The 14,334-nt window shown below is 37.3% G+C and overlaps 1 protein-coding gene across 1 annotated transcript; it reads right to left on the minus strand.

Annotated features, from left to right (window-relative positions):
* Positions 1 to 1,768: 1,768 nt before the first annotated feature.
* Positions 1,769 to 5,624, minus strand: foxi2 (forkhead box I2). Its single transcript, XM_044375285.1, has 2 exons — positions 4,849 to 5,624; positions 1,769 to 3,831 (listed from the first exon to the last, which is right to left on the minus strand). Exons 1-2 carry the CDS (start codon positions 5,462 to 5,464, stop codon positions 3,233 to 3,235), a joined length of 1,215 nt encoding a protein of 404 aa, XP_044231220.1. The 5' UTR covers positions 5,465 to 5,624; the 3' UTR covers positions 1,769 to 3,232.
* Positions 5,625 to 14,334: the final 8,710 nt, after the last annotated feature.

The raw sequence follows: 14,334 nt of genomic DNA on the forward strand, positions 1-14,334 counted from the left end.
AGATATAAAGTTTTGTTTACAAAGAGCTAAATTCATAGGCTGTAATTAGTAGGTCAAAGTATGGTTAATTAAACACGGGCCACATAAGTGTATGACATGAGGTGAAATACCATATATTATTATTAACATATGACAAGTTAGGTTTTTACTATTAAACTATATTACAATATTGTCTTGATTCTCTATCAATAGATTCTTGATATTGTCTTGATTGATAAAAGTGACACAAGCGTGAACAAAGCCGATTCCTAAAAGTACTTTTTAAGCACTTTTTAAAATGCACTGAGGGCAGAAACAGACACAAACCGCATTATCTGAGATGATGGGAAAGTACTATCATCTCAATTTCACAACATAAACGCTTAAGTACCTTGAACACATGCATGATGTGATTTATAAGCAGCAAAAACTAAATAAATGATCAAATCATTGTTCCTAATCTGCACGCTGGGTGGCAAATATTTGCCGAGGGAATTTCTCGATGCCTCGTTTCTTAGTAGGAACAAAGCAAGATGGCCTCCTCTCAATTTGGGGCAAACACTGCCGCAGAATGGAGACAAAAGAGATGCTTAAACCCCGTCAGTCTAAGGGGGATATCTTCACCTCTCCTCAGAGAGTCCCTAATTGATACATGGGGATTGGCGTGAAGGACTGAGGACAATGGTTCTATTGTTTCACTGTTTTCTGAATCAAGACGTCTGTCAAACTTGCAGGGAGTTTGGCTCACGTCCAAACTTGAACTTTCTGTCTTGATTTTGCCGAAAGCTTCTCTTGTGCGCGTCTGTGGCGCTGGAGGACATGATAGAGGAGATCAGGTGTAATGTGAGAGAATGCAGTTTTCATTCAGAATTGATAAATGCACTTTTAAAAAAAAAAAAAAAAAAAAATATGACATGTACTCTGAGAAAGATGTCAAAGTAACATACAGGATGGTGTGTGCATGAAAAGTTTTGCAATGTTTAGCATTTGGGTGTAATCTGTTGAGGTTTTTCTTTTATAAAAAAATAAAATTGGGAAAAAATTGTCTCCTTTATAATGCCGCACAGATAATCATAATTTGTAAATAGAACATGATTAAACACAGATACTGTGTAATTTAGGGAAAATAGGAATTTCCTTGAAAGAAAAGCTTAACTTACACCCATATAAAAATGTATTCATTATTCAATTATTATCTGAAACTTTATTTACCATACTAAAAGACTCCTTGCACGCAATTAATTGGAATTAATCAATTGGAAGTGTACCAGTTGAATACTGTTTCCCCACGATTAGTATTAAATTACATAGTTCCTTCCCCTGAAATTATAGAGAAGCTACTGAACCGTAAAATGAAGCATTACTGTAAATACTTCTTGTGTTTATAACAATTCTTGCAATGATATTAATATATTTCTTCATTTAATAGAGCTTCTATTTTGAGCTGCTCTTATTCAGGGTAGATTAAGTGAGTTAAAGTGTAGATAATTACATGTTTTTCAGCAATAAGATGTGTGTATCATCACTCCTTGAACACTGATCCTGACAGCAGGAGCTGCTGATTTAACATTATAAAAGAAAGAAGCAGATTAAAATCGTTCTAGTTGCATTTGAAGTTTAAGTGAAAAGTAAACTTGACACCAGGCTGTGTAACACAGAGGGGATAGGTTTAAGAAATTGTAAATATTAATTAAAAAAAAATGTAGTTCAAAACCTGTTCTGTGACTTTAATTTAGCTAAAGTGACACTGACAGAAAGAGATTCAGTTTCACAATTATAAAAACACGTGTAAATATTTCTGAATATACTCATCTAATATATATAAAAAAACACATACATTAAGAAAACAGCAGCCTTAACTAATATGTACACAGTGAAAAGATCCTGCAGAACCAAGACTATATAATGTAGGAGTGTTACTGTAGTAAATGGTAAGAGTCTGCATTCAATTGCAATGGAGCAAAAGTAATTAAATATGGTATTAAAGTAAATCTATGGGTATGCATTCAAATTATAATGCATAATAAAGCACTGAATACACAGATGCATGACAATACAATAGAGACCACAGGATATTTATTAATAGTCACAGTTGAAACTGCCTGTAAGCTGTATGTATGGTATAAAGATTTTTAAAAAAAAAGACAATAATAGATACAAAAGCCGTTCAATGATTGTCACATTGAATCCTGAGAGAAACCATGATATAGCATATAGTTTTTAATATATATATTTATGACATCTGGGTTTTAGTGATACTGTTTTCGGCACATTTTTGTAAGCTAACATCATTCACTTCTTGCTTTAATCAAACTATGTTCAGACAACAGTAGAAAAAAAAAAAGCCTATTAGCATAAATAGCATAAATAGTTACAAACTATCTTTTATAATTTACAAAAATACACATTTGTAAAGTCCACATGTATTTACACGAGCGTTAGTGCTGTGGTTTCAGTCAACATGGAGGATATAAAAATAAGGCAAGCCCCGTCTCGGATCATATTTGTATCAAATCAATTGTAAATATTTACTGCATTTGGAAACTTAATATACAGGTAACCCCTTTATAAACAGGGCGCTTTCATCTCATCTCATGTGATTGTTGTTTTGAGGTAACGGCGGTCTCACAAAGGCAACTTTGGCAGGTTTGTTGTTGATTATGAATGAACAGTGTCGACATACTGTATGTAATCAACTGTAAGAATTTGGCCGCTCCAAACAGATATGGGCTAGATTTGGCAAAACTGGCAAAAATATCAAACATACATTTATATCTTAAACAAGACTTAGACAAGAGTGGCTTTGACTACAAGAGTACGGAAGGTTTCTGTTGAAACTGCCAAAAAAAAAATGTAAAAGAGATGTTTAAAATATCAGAAAAGATGTTGTCTTACTTTGCAAGTATATTTTTTTATCCTTAAGAGTAAAATAGGAGCTTAATAAAAAAGGAAAAAAACAGATAAGTGCTCATTTTTTTTGTTTGACGGCTGATGTTTCCACAGTTTGAGACTGCTTGAGTGCTTGTCAACTTAAATCAAGCGTAACTAAAATACTTTATGTTCTCTAATCTCTCCGGAGTACAGATCAGTGAAGGGAGTGTTGTGATGCAGAGAGGACGCTGCTACCCAGCCTGCACACTGACCTCTCTGCTGAAACGCATGTATGCATGTGTGTGTGTGTGTTTTTTTTTTTCAGTGGGATTCACATAGCATCAAGTCCCTAAAACAGTGTGAAGTTGTGGTCAAGCAGCTCCTATAGCTCTGTCCCTTCCCTGGGGTAAATCAAACTGTTGACACTGAAGCTGTTGTAGAAGTGGCTGTTGAACTGTCCGCTCTGCCCGCTGCCAAACGTGTTGTAGTACACTCCACGGTTGAAATGCAAGCCCTCACCGTGCTCTGACGCTCCCGTGTCCTGCCCGCCGTGGTTGGGGTGGTAGGGGCTCAGGGCCGTAATGTTCCTGTTCGACAGCTCGTTCACAAGTCCCAGTGAGCCCTGCCGGTTGGGGGCCCCCGAGCTGAGCGTCGACATGCTGCTGTAAAAGTTATTAAAACAAGGAGCGGCCGAAGCCAGTCCGGGTGGTGACGATGACGCCGTTGAACTCTTGTGGTTCTCGTTCATCGCCTCCATCTCCGGGGAGGACGGCCCAAGGAGCTGAGGGCTGTCTGAGGGCTTCAGCGAGGCCGCCATCGCAGGCCTGCCATCCTCAACCTTTGTGGCCCCCGCCGCTGACGCCGCCACCGCCGCTCCGCCCGCGCTGCTCGGATCTGACCGCCTTTTCCTTTTCCTGCGAAAGTTTCCGTTGTCAAACATCTTTTCACAGTTTGGGTCCAACGTCCAGTAGTTTCCTTTTCCTGCGTTTAAAGATGAGAAACATAATATTTTTAACATTTTATAAAATGGATATTTCAGATTTGGTTGAATGAAGCTTGATGGAAAATGTGCGGCCTAGTTTGTCTAAGATAAACAGTCCAAATAAAATACAACCCTTCTTTTTACTTGTTAGGTTTTTCAGCTTCCTGCCAACTTATGACTATATATCAAAACTTAATCTCAGCAATCTTTCAGAGTGACTTTTATCCGCTGTTATCACCATGAACAAATCAAAACAAACAAGTTTTTTTTTTTTTGTCATTTTTATTATATATCTGTTTGTATCCTGGAAGCCGGTTTAGAGAATTTTCTGGATCACTTGGCTCTCTGCAGAGAACAATAATGAGTAACACCTCTCCTGGGCTGACTGTCATTCTAGTCTAGACTGGAGTACAAGCTGGGATTAAAAACAACATTCCAGTCATCTTCCAATAATACCTGCACTAATTCTAAAAGAAATAAAAAATACTGTAAATTCCTGGTAATATTAGGAAATTACAGTATATTTCTACTACTTAATTGTAAGTTTTTAATCATCTTATGGTCTTTAATTGTGTTTTATTTCCTTTGTAATTACGACTTTTTCTAGTATACAACAAATACTGTGTATTTATACAGTATTTACAGCTGTTTGATATTTTAATCTCTGGTTCCTTTTCGAATAAATTACAAGATTAACAGACATGCTTTACTGGAAGGTCTGGGTGTTTTTTTTTAGAGAAAATTATTTGGAGCTGAGTGTGAAAATAGTGTTGCTGAAAACTAACTTAAGTGTTAAAGTTTTAAATTTGGAGGGTATTTATAATTACACTGCTATGATGTTTTTCTTTTTTGAGTGTTCATACAACAATATCAGTTTGATTCAATCTCACCTAAATTTCCATCTACTTCAACCTCATCAAGACTTCCAGGTGAGTAAACTAGTAAGTAAAAGCTGTTAGTAAAAGCTACATATTAATAACAGTACAATAAAATATGTCCTGGTGCGTTCATGGTACCTGGATCGTCCTCGTCCCTCGGCACTTTCTTGAAGCAGTCGTTCAGAGACAGGTTGTGCCGGATCGAGTTCTGCCAGCCGGCTTTGCTCTTCTTATAAAAGGGGAAGTTATCGGCGACGTACTGGTAAATCTGGCTCAGGGTCAGCTTCTTCTCGTGCGCATTCTGGATGGCCATGGCGATGAGAGCAGAGTAGGAATAAGGTGGACGGACCAGCTTCAGCAGCTCCTCCTGGCTGGCGATGGACAACCAGCCCAGGTCGGGCCCGCCGAAACCAGGTGAGTTTGTGATGAACTGCCGCTGCGAGCCGTAGGAGGGCGGGATGAACGACGCCGGGTTGTTACCGTGCAGGTAGGAAGCGGAGGAGTTGACGCCCGGCCCGTTGAGCCACAGGTACGGGTTTGGAGACGATGCGTAATCTCCGAGGCCGTAGCCGGCGGGTCTCTGTGCGCCCTGGAGGCTCTGCTGGTGGTACATGCTGCTGAAGTTGTCGCAGTAGACAGCTGCCATGTCCGGGGCCTCCTGGGCGCCTTTAGGTGGGAGAGAGCCGACGGTAGGGGAGGTGTGGTGGTGGTGCTGGTGGTGCTGGTGATGGGACTCAGGATCGATGGAGTTCATCACTCCCCGCGGGAAATCCCAAAAGGAAATGTTGAAGCGGTTCAGGTGGCTTCTCCCGGTGGTGCGCAGACAGCCGCAACAAGTGTCAAGGAGGATGGAGGAGTTTGGGGAGTTTCAATAGTATAAATCCTTGACAGCAGCCACATCCAGGCACCAGATACTTCCCAACAGCCAATAGACACACACTGAGTAACAGGGGGTGTGGTCATGTTCTACCTCATTCAGCATGAGACTGGGTCACTGGTTCCCAGACTGCTGGGGTTAGATTTTCTCTGAGGGGCTGAGGCTGTGATCATTTACCCTCAGTCAACAAACAACAAACCTGACTCCAGCTGCAATAATAACCTTTAAAATAGCAGTTTTCTTGGTTTCCTCAGAGCACTGAAACTTGAATTTTCTGCAAAAAGACATTTATGCTTTACTATAAATCTGCATCAGTCATAGTTTGAAAGATTAAGCACCTTGTATTCTAGATTTAATATCATATGGAAGAATTGTGACTGTTTAAAATATCGATGAAAAGCAATATGAACTAAAATGTTTCACAAAATAATACATGACACATTATTTTCCTGTAACACCGGATAATTGTTTCAGAGGAAGTTCATGTTACTGTTAAAATAAATTCTCATGATTATCCTGATGTTAACTTTGGGTTTTCCACCTCATTACCGTAAATTACAACTTTCGTTTGGGGGGGGGGGGGGGGGGCAATTTCCCCTTCATTTCCCTCCATTTTCCTCCATCCCAACCTATGTTTAAGGGTTTGGAAAATAAGGTGAAAACTGACAACCAGAGGCGTAGTGAGGGATTACGGGCCCCTAAATTAAAAAAAGGGGGCTCACAGCTCAGTTATCCACATAATTATTGCTATAATACTGACTGATTTGAGGTGCCAGCCAGTTAAATGTGAGTTGAAATAACCCAAATTTGAAAAGAGAAGGAAGTTTCTTGGTCAAGTTTGTCTCAACACAGAAGTTATACAGTGGAGGACCACAGAAGGATAAATTTAAGTTTCAGAAAAAGTAAACAACTAAAAGGGTTTTATAAATGTCAAACATCTAAAAAAAGATCAACAAATTATTACAAAATCATACTGAGGTCACATGATGTCTTTAAAGAAGTTTTAATCACTTATATTACATTCTCACATTGTCATACTGTATCTTTAGATGAAACAACCATTAAACTATCCCAAAATCACCACATGAGAATTATCTATTTTTTACACTGAAAGATGACTTGCTGTTGAAGTCGGTGCACGTGAAATGTATAAACATGTATGAAGCTTTTCATTGATGAGTCTGTGATGTTCAGCAGTATTAAAAACTGTGAATGGAAGTTCAAACTGATGATGTATTGGACCTGCAATATCAAAAACATCCTATCATACACATGATTTACATTAATGCATAATTTATACTGCTAGCGTGCAGTGCTACATAGACAACTAATATAATGAATGCAACAACAGATAATTAATTGGTTAATTATTTCAGCATATTTCTCCTCGTGCTACTGAATTAATTTGAATAATAATGGTGCATAACAGCGTGATAACATTATTGCAATAAGTTTAAAATTAATGGTACTGTTACTTTGTTTAATGGATGTCTAGTTTTTCAATGTTTTAGAACTACGGATTCATACGAGTGAGATGAGAGTTGCAACGATTAGATGATTGATAGAAAATTAATCAGCAGCCATATTTAATGATAATAATAATTAAGCAGAAATGCAGAAATTTCATACATGATAGCAAACTGAATATGTTTGGGTTTTTGATTGGGATCTGAAGGCGTCACCTTTGACTCTTTTGACATTTTTTACTCTTTTCTGACATTTTATAGACCAAACGATTAATTGATTAGTTAGTAAATTGATTGACAGATTCATCAATAGTGAAAATAATCGTTAGTTGCAGCCTAAGTGAGACACTTATTGACATGATAGATGCCCGAACCTTTCAGTACATCCATAACTTTGAAACTTAACCCTAAAAAACAAGTCTTAACCCAAAGTAAAGACCAGAGAAAATGTCCAAAACTCATTTTGTCCTCACAAAGATGGAAGAATGTGAGTCCTCACTATGTCAGATTGTTGTTCCTACAACACACACAGAACACATACACACAGTTTGATAATTACAGTATCAGCTACTGGTTTGTTACTGCAGAACCAGTAACAAACCAGTAGCTCACAGCTTACATGAGCCGGCTGTTTTGGGTAACATAATGTCAGAGCTCATCTGCATCTGGTCTCCTCCTGTTGCTCTGTGTTATCTTTATTTTATTCTAGAGAGACGCTGTTTCACTCTCACTGCCTCATCAGTCTGCTGTATTTTTATATTTATATGTGAAAAAAACTTTACTTTAAAATCAGGCTCACTCACCCCGTGATGATAATAAAAATTATGGAGAAACAATGCATAATCATCACACTATCTACACATCATTATCATGCATGGCTCCCAAAAAGAACCGGGAGAGAAACACATTAATACTGTGAACCGTCAAACGTCTGAACTGCAAATTGCTCGACGATGCTGCTGACATACAGATTTTCTTAAACATGTCCTGAGGCCAGAAATAAAAGCTCAGTTTCTTTGAAGACTTTCAAATTGGCTTTTGTGACTAATTAAGGTGTCTGGAAAATGTTCAGAAATTAGCTTTTTTTATCTTAATGAGAACATTTTTCATGCAGGCATTTATTAATTTTCCACTTCTGCTTTATAGATAAAGATCTGACTCTTAAAAATGTCTTGTTGGTTCAATCTAAGAGACTCTATATGCATTTATACTAAAAAACCCTCACAAAGAACTTGTTATAACAGTTTTTGCATGTTTTAAACTGCTAAACATGAGACATCGACACATGTAGTGTGAACTGTACCAAACTGTATAATTACACCACAAGTTAATTCTCTTTATGACACTTTTTTTGCAAATCAAAGTCATATTTTTCACATGTGACACCAGATTCATATGTTGAACTTGAAATAATAACCTGCATGTGAAGGTATGAGTAGTTATTTAATCTTACTAGCCTCTTCCAGACCTCTCTCAAGGTCTTCATCAGTGGAAGGAGTTCACTTAGGTGTCATGAAGAGATTATTTGTAGATTACGTAAAGAAACAACAAATAAATGTGTCTGTTGACTGAACTATTTATCTTTAATGCACTGTGTTTTATACTGTAAATGAATATGCTAATGATTCATGTCAGTGTTCATTCTCTGTCAGTATGTGTGTGTGTGAACTTTGAAGTGACTCAATGCACAAGATGATAAATTAATTAATAACTTCGCTGACTCACTGCCTGATGTAACGAACTAGACTTACTGGTCTCTGGATATAATTCTGGACGCTTCTGGATGACTGCGTCATAAGAAATAATGTTGGCAGTTCTTAATTAACCCCTTAAAATCCAGTTTCTGCTTTAATTTTCACTTAAGTAGCTTTAAAGTTGGAAACAAAAGTCATCTTATTCTGCTGTCAGACAGCATCACATGTGTAATCATCTTGTTGCAGCTCTTCATTAAACCTCTATAATGTTCACATTGAGTGAAATATTCAGATTTCATGTATTTATTGCTGCATTGTTGCATATAATGTCAGTAGGATGTAGACTCACTTGTCACCTGCTGCTTGTGTGATATGATTGATAATTAATTTGCTGGTTTATTGAATTTTGGTCATTATTTTATGGAATTATACTTTTTTAATGAACTGTCAGACTGTAGGATATTCTCATCAGTGTTTAAACTGTGCTTGTTTTAATAGAGACAAGTCATTTACATGTGCTGTATATATTCTAATTGTTTTATTATTCATTTTTATATCATATCATTTATCAATCATGGTTGCCTGATTAAATTAAGGTCATGATAATACAACAAATAATAGGAATAATTAGAATTACCAGATTTACAATCTACAAAAGCAACATAATTTCCTTCTGCTGAGACCACAATACAATTATAACCATATTTTCCTTTTTTACATCAGTGTAAATCCTCTCTGTCCATCTCCTGGTCTGATATTTGATGCTGGAGTCACTTGTGGAGCCACACTGCCACCTTGAGCTGCCTCATCATCATGTGGGCAAATCCCAGAGTACCAGCGTTGATCAAGATATCGAGGTTTAGCATGTGGTATAAAACACATCGCCACAAGATGGAGGCAGCTCACCGCTCAGGCTGCAGTTTGAACTGAACAGTGCAGAGCATGAGGCACCCACAGGAGAGAGCTAAACACCACTGTAAACGTCTTTGGATCAAGGTGCCAACAAGCCATCAAACTTCTGGTTGATGTGGCCTCAGAAATCTAATAAGAAAATGCGGTTTTACCCTGAGAGCTCCTGCAGATTGAGAAGGTCTTTGAAGAAGTTAAAAGTATGCTCTCTGATAACACACAAGGTTATTCCAACCCAGCGAGTCCGAAATAAGACTAATGACAGTCAAAATAGCTCGCCATATGGTTTTAAAACAAAGGCAACGAGTTAACATAAATGTTTTTCTGACCAGGGTATGACTGCGTTTTGAAAAAAAAACAAAAAAAAACCTAACCCGTGTTACATTTCTTCTTGGAGAGGAACTTTCTAATAAAGCAAAGACAGACCCCCTCTGAGCCCCGCTGTGATTACTTTGGTTGGTATTGACACATTATCTGCCAACACTTCCCTGTTTTCCAGCATCTGATAGACTGAGGTTTTTCTCTAATGCAGCTTTTCCACTGAGATCCAGGCCGCAGAGTAATTGTCCGCGCAGCACCAGGAGTCGCTCTGTCTGACTGTAATTCTATAATATTGGGGTTGGCTATGACAATAATCCCTGGGCTCATCAAGCGTCGCCAAAACTGTTTCACAAACTGAAACGTATGTATGAGAATCTGAGATTGCAGAAAAAGGGGGGAAGACTCTCTGGCTCTGAAGCTCCTGTTAGCAGACTGTTTTAAAGAAGAGTTTTTTTTTTTTTTTGTGAAGACACAGCGGTCATGAATTATGACTTTTTTGCTCTTTCTGTCTGATTTAAAGAACCCAAAGGATGGAAAGAAGAAAATGTGGATCTGTGACATGACAAAGGCCACATGAATGGCTTTTTTTTATCATTTGGTACAATTTTTCTAACTATGATTGATGTTATTTCTGAAAATAGTAACTCCCATACGGCATGAGAAACAAAGGAAATGAACAGAAAGTATAAAATATTTAACATCTAACAACAGAGGGAAGATCATTAGCAGCCCTTGATTGTTACCGGTGTGACTGACATATGCGGTATATATTGTTCTTCATCAGCTTGATTCATGTGTGTTTGTGCATGTGTGACAGGAGACTCAATGTCTTCAAACCTTTAATGGGACGTTTCCAAAAGAGCATAACAGGAGGCAGGATGTAAAAAAAAAAAAAAAGCAAAGAAGCAGACTGCGAGCTCTGCTGCTCTGCCCAGCTGGTGCATCTTCACAACACAGAGTCAAAAATCAAGCCTGTTCAAAGGATTTTGCTGGTAAATCTTTAAAGAAATGCTCAAAGACGAGTGAAACACATAAATAGTTCAGGGCTGGCATGTTGATATCATGAACCGTGTGTGAATTATAGAGGAAACATGCAAGCAGGGCGCTCACACACATTCCTACGTTCGGAGATCGCATCCAAACAATATATTTTAGTTAACGTTGTAAGCCTGTCATCACTTTAACAATTACCATTGTTACAATAAAGGGTAACTTTAGAAATGAATACTTTCCTAACCTAGGACAAAACACAATAAAAAAGTTTAAGGGACATTAAACTCATGGTATTTTTTATATGAAAATATGTAATTACGCAAAAAGTGGCCAAAAACAGGAAAAAGAGACACATAGATATCACAAACAATATAATTTTAGATTGTTTTGTTGTGTATTTCTACTCGCACGTTAAGAGGTTGGAAATAATATATTACTGCTGTCAACAGACTGGAAAACCATGAAGCAAATCATTTTGCAACTCTCCAATAAAAAGATGTGTTGATGAGTGTCGTTTCAGGACGAAGGCAGAAAGATCATGACCTAAAATTATTAAGTTTGAAAATGTTTTATAAACCTTTTAAAATGAGGATTGTATCCAGGCACAGTTTCTGACTCATATGCAGCAGTGGAAGAAGTACTCAGATCCTTAACTTAAGTAAAAGTACATAAGTATTCATATCAGCTTAATGTAGTTAAAGTATTGCAGTTAAAGTACTGGTTTGGTTCTTCTGACTGATATATTATTATATATGACAAAACTGTTTTGTTTTTTTTGTTTGATTTTTGCTGAAATATTGGATCATTTGAACATTTATTGAAATGAAACCATGTGAGAAGTTTAGAGGGAAAAATCACTATTTTTGGAGCTGTTAACAACTCATAGACATGTGAAATGTGACCCCGACTACACACTGCTTTTTGCAAGACGTCAAAAGCCAAAAAGGTTGGAAACCACTGGTTTCATCTTTCACAATGTGTTGTATTTTAAAAGCTTGTTATATTATCCGTTGTGTCAAATCTTCATCTGAAAAGTAACTAAAGCTGTCAAATAAATGTAGTGGAGAGGAAGTAGAAAGTTGCAGAACATTGAAATACTCAAGTAAAGTACAAGTATCTCAACATTGTACTTGAGTAAATGTACTTCCTTACTTTCCACCACTGCATGACTCATCCAAACAAATACTTATATACTTATACTTATTTGTTTTCATGTTTTTGCAACACATGATCTATTATTTTACTCTCTTCTATATCAAGTATAATTTCAGCTTTAAGCAGGAGGAGGACTGATATTCAGAAGGACCATATTTAAACCTTTTTCTCTCTGGTAAACGTCTTTGTCTCGAGGATAGGATGGATGTCTTCATCTTCCTTTAATATTCCTGGTTTATGAGTCTCACAAAATTTTGCCAGGTAAAGAAAACGATCAGAAGTCTTGAGCCTGAAACAAGTATTTCTTGCTGCTGCTTGGCCTGTGATTTCATCACCAGGTGTACAGCAGCTTTTGGACGGATGAATAGAGCCTCCTAGACAAACCACAGAGAGTATTGACAGGTGTATATGTGTGTGTAACAGGTATTATGAGTTTGTCCTCACCGTACTAGCAACGGCTGAAATTCAAAAGACTTGAAATGACCTGTTGTTGCATCAGTAACAAAGCACAAAGTAGTTGTGATGTTTTCTCTTCTGTGTTATCTTTTTAAAAATTGTTATGTTTAAAAGTGTTTTCTTGTCTTCTAACCAACACTCATCAACAATGTTTTCATTTAATCATGAATCATCATGTATTTCCTTAAACTTAGCCAAATTGTTTCCGCCAATGTCTCATTTCAGGTCAACTTCTAGTTTAACTTTTTGTTCCCAAAGAAAAATATGTTTTGCAGCCAGTCTAATATAACAGCCTGTCAATGAATATTAACTTCAAGAAGGTTTTAATGTTCAGTTTTTGTTGAAATTGTTAAAGAAAGTTATTGATTCAACTTTTTGATTACTTTGGAGGCTGTAGTTTGTGGAATTATATTCTGTTATGGTGAGAGCTGTTCAACCTTTTTATATCAATGACTAAATACTGGATGATGGTAGGATTTATTGCAGAGTTGTTGTATTAGACTGAATTATTTACATACCACATATAGTATGTTAAGAATACACTGATACTATTTTGTCATATAGGAGCAGAAGCTTGTTGGAGGTTAAAAGTCTTTAAAATTGTCTTTTATGTCCTATAAATGAAAATCACATGATGTAAAAAAGTAACATTTAGTTTAATAACATGAATAATAGCACAAATTGCAAATATCTTACTGTATTTTTAAATGGTGGAGGCTAAATGTAGAAGCTTAACAACAACACTCTTGGGAACCTTACCTTGATATTATACAAATATTGAATGGTGGATTTTCCATCTCTGAATGGTTAAACTGTATGTAATCAATAAAAAATCCTCATATGTACAGGTAAACTTGTCAAGCTTTACTGCTTTACCACTACTGGTTAGTGGGGTGGCGGAGCAGCAAATCTGTGGATGCAAAGACCTATTTATTCCTGTTTCGGGAGACAGTCGGGCCCATTCAGCCGACGCACAATCTCCACATTTACCTCCGGTCTATTTCAGTGACATGTTTACACCCACGCGTCAGGCTCTGTGAATCTACCTGTGTTTGGCTGAGCTGGATCATTTACACAGGAAGGCTTTGGAAATAAACATTTGCACTTATTATATGTTGCATGCTTCTTACGAGCAAACACACACACACACACATATATATATATATACATACACAGACGTACATGTGAGCAAAGCACAAGACAGATAAGAGCATACATTCCTTGCACATATATGCACATAGAAGGCATTCATAGCAGGCGGTAATAACATAGTGCTGCTTTTGAGAGGCCAGCCACAGTTCTTTGGGCAGAGAGGGTACATACAAGAGATGTTATTGCTCTATATGTTTATAACGCTGCCATGGAAAAATAAGAGGCTTGGCCACAGGCATTTCCTCAGTTCCTCTCTTCTCAGTCACCTCTCCAAGCTTGTGTGGGAGGGAGGCTGTGAGCGTTTAGATGAGGGCTGAGCACATGTCACACTTCATCATTTTCAGAAATAGGCATCCTAATTTCTCTTTGTCTTTTTGCATATATTCTATCGCAAACCTCCTTTCGCTTACTGGCTCGTGTTTCCTTACCCACAACCCCACTGTTTGTTCCTTCTATTGTCTGGATTCTGCAGCGCTGACCCCTCCTCCAATCATCTTATTTACTTGAGATGTTGATTTATTGTAACGTTAGAGACATGGGATTTCAAACATAACCATTTGAAGGAGAATATTTAGTGCATCTATTGTTTGGTTTGACCCTT

Source organism: Thunnus albacares, chromosome 15, assembly GCF_914725855.1.
Source record: "Thunnus albacares chromosome 15, fThuAlb1.1, whole genome shotgun sequence".
NCBI classification, from domain to species: Eukaryota; Metazoa; Chordata; class Actinopteri; order Scombriformes; family Scombridae; genus Thunnus; species Thunnus albacares.

Coding starts and splice junctions, on each gene's coding strand:
- foxi2 (XM_044375285.1), bottom strand. CDS start 5,464: ATGAACTCCATCGATCCTGAGTCCCATCACCAGCACCACCAGCACCAC. Junction 3,832..4,848: donor GAGGGACGAGGACGATCCAG/GTACCATGAACG, acceptor CTTTAAACGCAG/GAAAAGGAAACTACTGGACG.